Below are 13,538 nucleotides of genomic sequence, written 5' to 3'. Positions count from 1 at the left end.
GCTGCGTTGCGTCAGCACGAGCCCCCCCGCCCCCCACGGCCGCTGCACCGAACAAAGGGCCGGCGGGAGGGGAGGGGAGGGGAGGCAGCGCTGTTCTCCCTGCCTCTGGATTTGGACTCCCGGGGGTCCGCCTGGGCTGGGCACCCCCAGGACGGGGGATGACGGGGGAAGCGCTGGCCTACCCTCTTCATGCCCCCAAACCCCTCATTCCGTCTGGAATGAGCGTCTAGGTTGCTGAAGTGGGGGAGGGATGTTAACATGATCCCCACCCCACCCCCGCCCTGCCCCCGGGGCTGGCACCCTCCCTGGCCCTGCCCGCGACCCGGACTCCCCCTCCCCCCAGGGCAACCTGACCCCTCTTTGCAACTGCTAGTGGGAGGGGCTGCTGTGTGCCTGATGTCCCCCACACAGCTGGGGCTCTGGACCCCTCCCTGGCACAGCGGACACCCAGGAGCGGGGGTGCTGCTGTCCTGAGGCCTGCCAGCGCTGGCCCGGGAGGGGGCTGTCCGTCTCCCCAGGCCCGCTGCCCGGGAGCTCCTGGCCTTGCACACACGGGGATCCATGTGTGCTGTTTGTGCAGGCGCCTCTGCGTGCACAGCCACGAGCGTTCAGGCTCTCTCCCACCCCAGCCAGCCCGGGCCGGACTCGGCCATTTTGTATGAAAGAGGCATTTTGGGATGGGAGGGGCAGACTCTGAGAAGCTCTCTGACAGACCAGCACCCACCTGGGATGAGCAGAGTGTGTGTCCTGAGCGTGACCCCTTGGGTACACCCACGTACCCGGGCCTGTGTTCTGGACAGACCCTCGTGGGATGGGGGCAAAGACCCTGGGAGGCTGCTGGTGGGGACCGGGTTCGGGGGGACCATGTCCCTGGGAGAGACCCTCGTGGGATGGGGGCAAAGACCCTGGGAGGGAACTGCCAGGCTGCTGGTGGGGACCAGGTTCGGGGGGACCATGTCCCTGGGACGGTCCCCGGGCACTGTCCCCAGCCCCAGGGCCCGGCTCCTCTGGGAGTCCTGAGAGTGGCAGCCCCCCACCCTCATGGCTGTGGCCCTTCCCACACAGGCTCGTTGTTCATCCTTGGAAGAGCCCTGTGTCTCCTCACCAGTGACCCTCCCACCAGCACCTTGTCCCCTCCTGGCTGGGCGCCAAGGGGGTTCCTGGTGGGACTGGCTCTGGTCAGCCGGGTCCTGGCCTGAGGCCACCTCTGGCACATGCACAGAGCCCGCCCACACAGCCCAGGGGCCCCCTGGTCTGACTGGCGTGGCTGCGGGTGGGGGATTCCTGTGCTCTGGGCATAACGTCCCTAGCTGGCATCATCTCCTGGGCTCCCTCATGGGCTCGTCCCTGGCCCCGAGTGTTCTGTCTCTGCCTGGGTCTGAAATGGTTGCCCCTTCTGTGCCACCTGCCTCCTCAAAGCTGCAGTGTCCAGTGTCGGAAGCAGAGTGTGTGGGGACCCTGGTCAGGCTCTGCTCTCGCGTGAGTGAGGTCTGTGTCATCTTCTCGGTGACCCTGAATCAAGACGGGGGGCCTGAGGCCTGGGAGGCCTTCGGAGGGGTACGCCCTCACTGTCAAGGCAGCCCTGCCCTTCCCGCTGCCGCCTCCTTGCTCCCAGCTCACTGGTGTGCAGCTCAAACTCAGAAGGCCACACAGCAGCGGGGACTTGAGGGAGCGGGGGAAGGCAGGGGGTCTCTAGTGGCTGTTAGGTTAGGCACGTAGGTCTAGTCACAATCTCTGCAGACCTCAGTTTTCCCATCAGCAACGTCGGTGCAGCTGCTCCTCGCCCCCAAGGAGTGGCGGAGATGACCTCTCAGGGCTGGCCCAGGGGCTCTTCAGAATGGTGACACATTCGATGTCACATCCATCCTGCTGTTGGTGCTCACTGCCCATCCCCCAGCCTCTGGGTGTGGAATTCTCCGTCCCCAAGCCCAGCCCCGCCTGACTCAGGCCTGTACCACCCTCACCCATGGGTCTCCCCTCAGGCCCTAGCATCCTAAGGATGCGGCTGCCCCTGTGCCCCGCCCCAACTCCCTTGCCCAGTTCGGAGTGACGGACTAGCTCGTGCTTGTGCCTCATTTGGTTTATGGATTCGTTAATTAAAGGCTTGGTGCTGACTTGGGCCTGGGGAAGCCAGTGGAGGGTGGGGACAGGCTTGGGGCTGGCAGTCCTGGCTGGAGACCTGTCCTGGGGTCTGGGGCAGCACCGCACCCTCCAAAGCCTGGCTTCTGGAAGGCGGAAGTGTCCCCGTGGGCGTCGGTCCTCGTGCACCCCTGTGGAAGGGGCTTCCTCTGCAGACGTGCCCTGGGCACAGAGCCATGCCCATCGCTCCCTCTGCCTGTGAGGTCTCCCAGAAGACTGGGGGACAGGAGCCTTCCCCGAGTCAGGAGGACGCAGACCACAGAAGCGTGGGCAGCCTGGACAGAAGCGGCTCAGACCGCCTGTCCCAGCCGGAGGGACGGAGTGTGGCTCTGGCAGGGCAGACCCCGCCCTGAGTGACTGCTCACCAGGTCTGGCGGGCACCCCGGGGTGGGATTCTGGGTGGGCAGGCTGGGTTCTGACACTCAGGTGCTGCCAGCAGCGGCGGGGGCCCTGTGCGGGGCGCCGTGCTGTGTGGGAAGGGCCCCGTGACCGCTCCTCCCCGTCTGCTCCACTCACAGCTCAGCCAGCGGCTCCAGGCTCGGGGGGTCGTGCGCTGGAGATGGGGACAGCTCTGTGTAGGTGGCTTTTCTAGGTGCAGGGTCTGGAATTTGCAGGAATGTCTCAGGGAGCACGGGGTTCAGAAAAGGCCCCAAACCACGGAGTCAGGACGCTTGTCTGCGCCAGGAGCGCCCACAGCGGTGGCACCTCTGAGAGCGCCTGTCTCCCACTCGAAGCGAGCCGGGCAGTCACTCCGTCACAGGGAGCCTCTGTGCTGCTCACGGGGAACCGAAACGGGAACCCCGCTTGTTTCGGCCCGCTGGGTACAGCTCTCAGGAACTTCTCACGTGAGCCTGCGAGAGGCTCACATTGCCCTTTGTCACTGATGGGGACGCTGAGGCCAAGAAAGGGTGAGTGAGTTCCAGAGTCGCCCTGCTCAAGCCGAAGGGGCGTCTCGGCCTCAGAGACGAGCATTTGGGGTGCAGATTGCCCGGCCTTCCCGACACCCAGAAGCCACTGGGAGTTGCTGGGACAGAATCACTTAACACAGGCCCAGGGAAGACCATGTCGGCAGCAGGAGGGGCTTTACCGGCTGGCTTCGCGTGAGCTGTTTTCTCTCAGGCAGAGCCACCAAGCCCTCTCCATCCTTGAAGGTGTCCACGTGACACTTCAGGGGCCTGAGGCTGGGGGCTGCTCAGCCAGGCGTCACCTCCTGCTTCTCAGCGTCGAGGAGGGGTCCACGCGCCTCCCCCTTTGTGGCCTTGGACAGCCCAAGTGGGGTCACAATTTTGCCCCCTATCTCCTGTCTGCTCTCACTGTGCAGGCCCAGGTAGGAGGTGGAGGCCCACGTATGGCCACTGCCCCTTGGTGTGACTGCCTAGAGGTGAGTGTCTGCCCGGGGGACATGGCAGGGCCCGTCTCAGAGGGAAAGGGGAGTCTGCATGGCATTCCCAGCTTCCTCCACGTCGCTGACCCGCTGGGTCCTGGGAGGGAGGCCTGTCAACCTGAGAGTCAGGATCTCACGGGAGTGCCCCGGAAGGTGAACGCGCCCCGCAGAGGTGTGGTTTTGGACTTCTTACTGTCACCCAATAAAGCGAGGTTAACCCATGACAACAAAATACTGTCTAGTGACACCGAGCAGTACGTGGCCACAGGCGTCCTGTGTCTGCGGGTGATGGGTGGGGAGGGAGCTCCCGATGGCTGCACAGGTCGGAGCAGAGAAAACCTCGGTTCTGTCAGAATCAGTCCCAGTCACAGACTGGAACCAGTCTCTGCAGAGACTCAGGTGGCCGAGGCTTGGCCCGCGGGCTCCGGGCCTTTGAGGTGGGCGCCGTGCTCCGACCTGGGGGCACAGCACGCGGGGAGGCCGGCTCCAGGGCTGGAAATGCTGGAGCCCTCGGCGATTTTGAAGAAACCGACCCCTTCTGAGCGGGTGCTGAGTGCGGGGGTGGACGGGCAAGGGTGCTGCCCGTCCGTCTTGGTGAGGAAGTTAATCCACAGACCTTGGTTAGTCTCCTGCCCGTCCACGCGTGGCCATCACAAAGCGAGGTGTTGTGAGCTGTGGGGACCGGGCGTCCCTCCCCGGGGGGCCGAGAGCTCCCTGGGGCATTCACGGAGGGCGCTGACAGCAAAGCCTGGAGTGGGGGGAAGCGGAGACCACGCGGAGGGCAGGACGGGGGACCGTGGGGCCTGTGCTCTGGGCCCCTGACGTCTGTTTGCAGTTGGAAGGGAGGCCAGGCCTGGGGCTTGGGCTCAGGCTGACGGGTGGGCTGCAGGCTGCTGCCCCTTCAACAGACGAAGCTTCTGACGGGCGTTGGCGCGTCCCATGTCTTCTCAGTAAAGACAGTGCTGCCTCGGTTACCGCGTGGGCCGGTCATTTCCCACGTTTTCAGTGTAAACGGACAGCTCTGAGCTGGAACTTGCTGGAGCGGGCCTGAGTGACAGCTGTGGGCTCAAATCTGTCTCGCCGTCACCACCGAGGTCACACCTGTCCCTATTCTCACCTTGTCAGGTGTGCTTTTAAAGCACTCGCCACCATCCTGTGAGGTTGTAACGGTGCAGATGGTTCAGAGGCTGTGTACAGGAGGATGGTGAGGGGTGGGGACCGTGGGCTCTGGGCCAGCCTGGCTGGGATTCTGGCCCCTTGGATGCTCCTGGACCCCGGGCCCCAAGTTTCCTCGTCTGGAACGTGGGGGTAATGCTTCTGTGAACGACTTGACGCCATGCTTGCCGTGTTTGACGGCTGCGAAGCGCGTAGCCGTCTCTATTATCGTCACCGTGACTGGCTCGGCGGATGACAGGCCACGTCCTGGATGGGCGGTGGAGGCCGGGGCGGACGGGGTTGGCGTGTGCTGACGGCACCCTCGGCCACTGCCCCTCCGCCAGCCGTGGCCACTGCTCAGCCCCGTCGCCCAGCGGCTGGGCCTGGATCAGGCTGTTACCCCAAGCAGGGCTCTCTGCCCGACGTGCGTAGCAGACGATGCTGTGGCACCGGCCTTTGGGAGAAGAAAAAGTGTTTATTGCAAGGTCGACAGTCAAGGAGAGAGGAGGCTGGGCTCAAATCTGTCTGGCGGGACCTACGGAGTTTCAGCACCGGGGCTCCCCGGACAGCGGCCCCTTCGCTTCCGGGAAAGTTCCGGCCTCCGGTTCCTGCCACTTCCTGTCCTTTGGTTCCGTTAAGGGGTCACAAGTGTCGCTCTTAAGCTTTGGTTCTGAGTCCTGTTAGAAACAGGGCAGGACCGGTTTGAGCTGGCTCTGCGGTTACAAAGGGACTTGGGGCGGCTCGTTGGACCAGAGGGTGATGCTGGTGCAGGGCACTGGCGGCTGTCCCAGGGACGCACGCCTTGGGAGAGCCCGTCCCGTCCCGTCCCGTCCCGCTGGGCGGCTCCGCGTCCTGAGCCTCCACGCGTGGAGACGGGAGTGGGTGGCGTGAGAACCAGCACGCCGGCGGGCGGCCCCTGGGAACCCTGGGCGGGAGAGAGCCACGCGTGCGCGCGGGACGCCGCTTCCACGCGCTGCGTGCCACCAGCCTGTCCCCGAGGCTAAGTCAGCGCAGACCCGGCTCGCGGGGGCCGCAAGGCTGAGCCCGCCCTCAGGCGGCCCAGCCCTGCGGTGAGGGAGCTGCCGCCAGGCAGGGCTGCGGCTCAGCGGCCTCCCACACCCGCGCCTCCTCTGTGGCCACGCCGGCCTGCCTTCCTGCTGTGGCCGCGGGGCCTCAGCCCAGCCCGCCCCGCAAAGCCACCCCGCAAAGCCGGGCAGCCTGGTTGGACCCGGGGCAGTGAGACGGGATGCCCACCTGAGATCGTCCCCAGAGAATGTCGGCTTTCACGCTCCGGGAGGCTTCTGAAGAAGCAGTCGTGGTTCTGGGTCCGACTCGGGCTTGCCCCTGCCCGCGGGCTGTCGGCCGCCGTGTAGGTCCTGCTGACCCGCTCTGAGCTAGCGTCCCTGGCAGCTTGTGGTACAGCAGTGAGCCGGCAAAACGGGTTTGTTGTCCTTGATTCGGCAGCGCCTTGCAGAGGCCCTGGTGGCCAGACGGTGGCCGCTCTGGGGAAGTGGAGGGTGGGTGTGTCCCAGCCCGCGTGTGACTTACGGCTCCAGGCTCCAAGACGTGTGGATGGTGCTGAGTGAGCCTGCCCACAGGGAGCGTCCTTCTAGATTGTTCTGGCTGTCTGCAGAACGCAGCTGCTCCCTCTCCTGGTCCTGTCTGGCTACTGCCCCCGCATGCAGGCTTCGTCCTGACCTAGTGGAGGGCCTCACAGCTTTTCATTTTGCTTTCCTGATTAGGCTTGGAGAAAGGCCTTGAAGGCTTTTTGGGAGGGAAACGCCAGTTTCTCCTTGGATCCCAGGTTTAGCGGGGAGGCGGTGAGATGCTTCTGGAAGCACAGAGCCTGTCCATCAGAAGGGGGTGTTGGTCGATGTGGGAGGGGCCACTGGCGTCTGCTTCCTGTGAGCAGGGCGCTGAGCAGGGCCCCTGGGTGGACGGGCCACCACAGGAGCCTGGCCCGGTCCCTGGAAGACTAGATGTTTGTTCGCCCACACGGACAAGCCTCTTTGAGGCACGTGGTGGCTCCTGCGGGATGGACTCTTCCGGCACGAGGGCAGGGCTTGGCCCAGCTGCATTGGGGTTGGCGGGGAGCTGGCCCTGGTCCTGAACACGAGCTCACGCCGAGTCTCCCTGTGGGCACCAGCTGGGCCCACGGCGGGTAGGGTCTTGGCCCATGACTGACTGGCACTGGGGAAGGAGCTGGGTGGCCGGGACTCTTGGGCCAAAGGCCTCTGGTCTGGGCCACTTGCTTTGGCCTCCAGTCAGCCCTTTGTGCTCCCACAGTTCTCTGCTCCCCAGAAAGCACTGGCTCCGACGTGTGCACCTAATCAGCTGAGAACTGAATTAATATCGTGTGGAAGGAATTAGGAGTGTGGCCCAGGCAGTGGGCAGGCAGTGCCACAGCCCGAGCAGCCTCTTACACTCGGTTTCGGCTCGCCCGTGACGGCTGCAGAGATGGGACGAGCCCGCTGCAGGAAGCTAGGGGGGCGCTGAAAGGTGCGAGTGGGCTCGCCCGTCCCCCCTGCACTGCTTTCAAGCTCTGTGCGTCTCTCATGAGATGGGCTCAGACTCTGTGCCGTTTTCTGTGCCAGCGCTGCACCACGGGGCTGTCCCCGCGGAGCTGGACGTGTACACCATTGCTTCCCGGGGCGGGCGATGAGGTGGCCCTGTCCCCACACCCCTTCACACTCTGTAGCTTGGAGAGGAGACAGCCACTATGGCGCTGGCCTGGAGGCTGGTCCCCGTGTAAGCACACCCGAGGGTGAGCCCTCCATCACTGGAGGCATGCAAGCGGAGGCCAGGAGAGCACCAGCTAGGGACGTTTGTAGGGGACCAGTGTGCCAGAGCCATGAGCGTGGGAGCATGGGGGGAGGGGCAGCCCATGGGCTGGTTGGAGGGTCTTTTGGGTCAGTCTGGGGTAGACTGACGGGAGAAGCAGCCTCAGAGCAGATGTGAGCAGTGCTGCCCCCTCGGGGGGTCCTCCCCAGTCCCCTCCTTCACCACACTTCCCCGTGACAAGGCCGAGCGCCCAGCAGGGGCAGGAGTTGGCTGTGGTGACCCTCTGCCCAGGCGAAGTCCTTGGACAGAGCAGGGCACTGGGTCCCATGGGTCCCGTGTCGGGGGTGTGTGTGGGGAGCTCAGGGCAGACAGGCCCCAGAGATGCACCCCAGGACTGGGATCCCCAAGAGAGCTGGGGCTGGGGGTGCCAGGGCCGACAAGGACGGAACTGGGGAAAGCCATGGAAGGAGGTGCTTCTGAGAGGGAGCCCTCCAACCTCGGGACCCCGTGGCGGCATGCGCCCAGAACACCCAGGCTTCACCAGAGAAGGGGGGCCCAGCAGGGGTCCTTCGCCTGACGGGGGTGGGGCCCTGCCAGCAGGTGGGCGCTCCCAGTGTGGGCGGGTTCGGAGGGGCCAGGCCGTGGCCGGCATCCGGCTCTCCCCGCCCAGGTCCACCCTGTCACAGAGGGAAACCGAGGCGCCGACGGGGGCAGCGTCGCCCGGGGCGGGGGGGGGTCCCTGGTTTCAGGCCTCGCTTCTCTCTTCCTTCCTTGTCTTGAACTGTGGCGAAATCTGCTTTGAAAGGAGCGAGTCAGTGGTGCTCGCTGTCTTCTCAGCGAGGCGCGGTCTCCAGCTCTCTGGTGTCAAAACTGTCCTGTTGCCCCGTGGAAACACCGAGCCCCTCAGTCCCCATGTCCCCTCCTCCGGCACCTGCCACGTCAGCGGAATCGCACACCGCGCGGCCTTTTGCGTCGGCTTCCTGCACGCGTCCACCCAGGTCGTGGCCGGTGTCAGAGCTTCATCCTGCTCCCGGCTGAGAAGCCCTCGCCACGCGGCCGCCTCGTCGCCTGCCTGCTCCTCTGCAGAGGACAGGGCTGCTTCCCCTCACAGAGCCGCCGTGGCACTCGTGGTTGGGTTTCTGTGTGGCGCGTGTGACGCATGTTGGCCGTTCCTCCTTTAATGAGTACGTCGACTCCACTGTGGGCTCCCTGGGGTGGGTGGGGGGCGCGCCCCTCCTGGCGTCAGGCCCCCTGCTCTGCCTTCGGGAGCCCTCTGAGCCCCTCCTGGACACGGGTCTCCCGTCCACAGGCCCTCGCTCCTGTCCCGTCCAGCAAGCCTGCCTGAGTGGGCGGCGAGCTTCTGCTCTCACATTGGACCTGACGTTGGTGGGGGCAGTCTCGGCCACCACACGTCAGGACGCGTGGGCCACCCCTGTGAGTGGGCTCTGGCTGTGCATGTGGGGGGGCAGGTGAGCAGAGCAGGGGAGGAGAGCTGGCGACCCCTGCTTGGAAGGGTCAGGGCCCCCAGGCCGCCTGGTGGACGAGGTACTGTTGACGATGAAGCCTGGGGGTTGAGGAGGAGGTGGCCCTGTGGCTGACTTGCGGGCAGGAGAGAGTTCCCGGCAGCAGAGGGGTATGTGCAGAGGCCGGGGGCAGGAAAGCCGGCCTGGGAGGCTGAGCAGCGGCTGGGGGGTGGGCGAGCGCTCACCCTCGGTCTCAGTGGTGGTGGGGCCACAGGTGGCTTGCATGGGCGATGGAGAGATGGGACACTGTGGGGACATCTGGATGGAGGAGCCGAGAGGAGGTCTTGGGAGGACCCTGGTTGGGCTGTGAGCCTGGGGGCTGCGTGTCTATGAGAAATGGTGGAGCAGGCGGAGGGGCCCAGGGGTGCAGGGAGAGTCGGGGTGGATGGGGGTGGCTCAGGCTGCCCCAGTATGTGTGATGTGGGATGCGGGGGCACTCAGGCGAGCCCTTGTCCAGCCCTGTGGTCTGCGTGGGGACAGGTGACTGATGGGAGCCGATCACCCTGAGTGCAGCTGCTGTCAGGGAACGAGTGGGTGGCACCTGGGGACGCGGCCCTTGCTGTGTGCTGAGCGTGCCCGTCCCGCCAGGCCTGGAGTCCTCCCAGCAGGGCCCGTGAGGACAGCAGGTCCTGTGAGGACAGCAGGGCCCGTGAGGACAGCTCTCCTCGGAGTCCGCGGCCCCGTAGGGGAGGGGCTGGGGCGGGTGGGGGCGGGGGCTTCCCCGGCTGAGCCAGGAGCTGGCCTTTGAGAGTCTGGTGCTTCCTGAGGTGTATGTAGCCTGTCAGGTCCGAGGCATTTATTGAGCACCTGCTGTGTACTGAGTGCTCGCTGCACCGCCCCCCCGCGGCCTTGGGTGCCCGTGGGTGCTTCCAGAACCTCGCATTCTCCATCAGCAGGACTGGAGTGGACTGGGGGCACACCGTGGGTGGGCCCTGGCCCCACAGTGGGGTCTGTGTGTGCGGCAGCCTCAGGAATGTGCCTTCCGCTCCCTCGGACCCTGGCCGGACCTCAGGGTGGTTGTCGGCGTCTGTTTCACGCCTGGCGTGGCCGTCCGCGGCTATCAGCGGCTGTCAATGGCCGGTCCTCTGTCACTCCTGCAGATTGTAAGTGTCAGCGGGGCCTGCAGGCAGAGCAGTTCATTAGGGAACAAAATTAGATTTGGGCTGCAGTGCCGGCTGCAGTCTGGCGGACGAGGTGGGCGGAGGTTCGCGGGGAGCCTGGCCTCAGGTTGCGGGGGCCTGCTGTGGCCTCACTCTGGCTTCCACTCAGCCCGGCCCAGCCCGGCCCATGACACTGGCGGGAGCGGACAGCGTTCTGGGAGGGGAGTTTCTGCGGACCGTCCGGGGAAGGGGTGCCGGGACCCCGCGTGGCCACGCTCCGCGGCTCCGCCTCCTCCTCTGAAAGGCTCCGAGCACCCCGGCCTGCAGGTCGTCACGTGCTGGTGCACACAGAGCGGCCACAGCTCCTAGTCTTCGGGGCTGCGGGTGGGGGCTCGGAGTCGGGGACCCCTCCCCACGCGCCTGTCCCTCTGTGCCCAAGAGCGGCCTGCTGGAGCTGGGGGGCGAGCGAGTGGGGTGCTGCTGACGTTGACTTCCCTCCCTCCCACCCCTGCCATTCACTCATTAAGTGTTTATTTCATCACGTGTCAAATGAGACGAATAACCCCAGCCGTCTCCTGAGCCAGTCCTTGGAAGAAGGGAGGAAGTTGGCCTGGGAACCGACAGTGGGGGCTGCGGGGAGCCGCCTGTGAGGGGACACCCTCCACGTGTCCCCCACAGTGGAGGGGGAATCAGGAAGGAGACAGCAGTGGCTTTGTCTTGTTTTTCCAGAGGAGAAATATTTTCTGCAGTCAGATGATGGTGGTGCGGGTGGTCTCTGCAGGGGCAGGCAGAAGCACACGTGCACTCTAGGGCCACCTCTAGGGGGTCGTCAGGCTGTGGCTGGAGGCCCCTCTGGCCCATGCCTGAGCCTCCAGCACCCTGGTGGCCACCATCATGTTCCGCCTGCCCTGACCCCCTCCTTGCCCAGTTCCTTAGCACTCAAGACCTTGTTGTGCCTCCTCCTGTTTCAAAAGAGGGGTCCCACCTCTGATCAGAGCTCAGACTGCAGCCAGAAGCCCCCTCCCCCCTGACGTCTAGCTGAGGTGTCTCCTTCGGGTCTGGAGTGCTGGAGACGGAAGGGCTCGCTCCCCAGGTGACCTGTTTCCCCATCTCCCAGGTGGACGCCTGTCTGAGGTCGCTTCCCACACTGGCCATCCTGCCTGTCCCCCATCCTGGCCTCTGGAATCTGGGGACCAGCTGCTTGTGATGCTTGTCTCCTTGGCAACCGCTGCCAGGGAAGCATCCTGACTTTGAATTCATTATCATAATTAGCTCGAGCTGCAGAAAGCCTCCTGCCATCAGAGACGCCTCCCCCGCCCCTTCTTTCTTTCCCTGCAGCCTGGACAGTCCCCAGGCTGGGGGGCTCGAGCATACTCCCAGAGCCCCAGGATGGTGCTGGTGTTTAGCTGAGCCGAGCCAAGCCTTGCAGCTCCCAGCCTGGGGTGGGGGGGCTGCTCCCTGCCTTCACTTGGGAGGAAGCAAACCCAGGTCTTCACGAGTCATCCATGCCCTCTGGGGCCCGGAGGGGTCAAGTGCTCTGAGTGCACAGCCACCACGGGGGGTGGCACAGTGGTACTGGTCAGTGTACCCTCTCCATGGGGTGCCTTTGGACCCACGGCTGCCAGCTGCGTCCATCCGGAGCGGAGCCCAGGGGCGAGAAAGGCGTGCAGGGCAGCACACGGGAGCCCCTGCTGTGCTCGTGACCCCGAGCGTCCACGGGAAGCTCGGGTGGCCTGCGGGGCTGCGGGCGGGAGGGTGGAGCCTTGTGTCTGAGAGAGGCCCCCAGGCTCCCGGGGCTGGACCCCAGTGAAGTGTCCCTGTCCCAGGATGCTGTGCCCAGGGACCATGAGGTTCCCTGTCTCCCAGTCCTCCATCAGGGCCCGGGATGCCGCTGCGTGCCGGGCGGGCGGCCGCTGGTTACCGGGGAGCCTGTGGGCAGGGAGAGGCCTGGGAATAGGTCTTTCTCTACCGTGGAGCTGCCTGGAGCAGTGGGCGGCCCTGCAGCTTGGAGGCGCCCTGCCCGGGACCCAGCCCCGGGCCTGCAGGCGTGCTGCGGGGGTGCCCTTCTCTGTGGGACTTCTTCGTCAGTGCCTGGGGACATGTCAGGGAGCCGCAGGCAGCCTCCCCATCTCGCCCTGCCTCGAGGTGTGGGCGTGCGAGGTGTGGGCGTGCGGAGCCTCCTTCCTGCCGCCTCCCCTGCACCCCCTACTGTGCCATCTGTGACCGTCTGTTCTCGAACTCAACAAGCCTGGGCTGCCGCTGGTGCTTTCTGGGGCAGGGCCGCTGGAGGGATGGGACCATCTTCCCCTGAACTGCGGGCTTGGCCCCGCTGTACATCTGGCTGGACCGGGCGCCACTTTCTGGGACGCCGGGCAGAGCCACCGCCAGGCAGCAGGGCTGAGAGGGCCTGGTCGCCTGGGGCCTGGGCCTTCTCTGCTTTGGACGGACGCTTTCACGCAGCACGGGGGTCGGGTCTTTGTGGGCGCAGCCCCCCACTCCGTTCGAGTCCTGCACGCAGGGATGACAGTGCCCGGCGTCCCCTGGCCCCCTCCTCCAGTCTGTCAGACTCACCCGCTGCCAGGTCCTGGGACAGGCCATGCTCCCCCACTTTGGCCACCCCACTTGCTCTTCCCTCTGCCAGGGACACCCTTCTCTTCTCCCCTGGGCTCCCTGCATGCCAGTGCTGAGCCGAGCTGGGTCCCATGCGCCGTCTGCGATGGGCAGGGCTTCCCGTGTGTCCCACTGCCCGACCCCCAGTCCCACCTGGAACCCCGGAACCTCCTGTCCTCTACCCCTGGTGCACCCGCTGAGCTTGGGTGCCCCTTCTCCCCACAGCCGGGTCGGGAGAAAACGGATGTAAGGCCTATGAGTTATCTGGACTCTTCCAGGGCTCAGTTAATTGAATAAATTGGCTAATGAGCAGAGGAAATTAATTGTGGCTTTGAAATGTGACAGTTCCTCTGCGTGCGTTCTGTCTGTGCCAGCAGCCACTGTCAGCATGTCGGCCACCGCGGTGCTCCCGGGGGGGGCTGGGTCAGCCCCGGGGAGCCTCTGTCTCTGGGCAGTTGCCAGGCCACTTTGGGGCTCGTGGGACAGGCCGCGGAGGTGCCCGGCGATCTGGCTGCGGCTTCTTGGTGCTGAGTGCGCCTGGTGCAGCCCAGGCTCAGGTTGGACCATGCACTGCTGGCCCCAAAGGGTCTCAGGCCCCTGTCCCAAATGGGAGACTGGTGGTCTTGACTCCTGGGGCACTGGGGCTGAGTGACGGGGTGTCCAGATGGTGAGGACACAAGGGGACACGAAGTGTGGGACCCCTGATCAACTTTCCCACACACAGGAGCCCTGGCTCAGGTCCTCAGTCATCCGTGGGAGGCCGTGCTCCCTGAGGCCCCGCCCTGCCCACTGTGGCCGAATGCTCCGCATGGAGCCTTGGACGGGCCTCACTGTCCACGCTGGACC

At 65.4% G+C, this 13,538-nt stretch overlaps 1 protein-coding gene across 1 annotated transcript in view; it reads left to right on the top strand.

The window, feature by feature from the left end:
* Positions 1 to 13,538, top strand: part of KCNQ2 (potassium voltage-gated channel subfamily Q member 2) — a 46,479-nt gene that overhangs the window by 3,079 nt on the left and 29,862 nt on the right. Inside the window, exons 2-3 of the mRNA XM_006922124.1 lie at positions 12,724 to 12,938; positions 13,148 to 13,359. Coding sequence (XP_006922186.1) covers positions 12,724 to 12,938; positions 13,148 to 13,359 — 427 coding nt within the window. The remainder of the gene's footprint in view (positions 1 to 12,723; positions 12,939 to 13,147; positions 13,360 to 13,538) is intronic.

This window comes from Pteropus alecto, unplaced genomic scaffold (assembly GCF_000325575.1).
Source record: "Pteropus alecto unplaced genomic scaffold, ASM32557v1 scaffold45, whole genome shotgun sequence".
In the NCBI taxonomy this organism is placed as follows: domain Eukaryota; kingdom Metazoa; phylum Chordata; class Mammalia; order Chiroptera; family Pteropodidae; genus Pteropus; species Pteropus alecto.
This window is presented reverse-complemented; position numbering and strand designations above follow the sequence as displayed.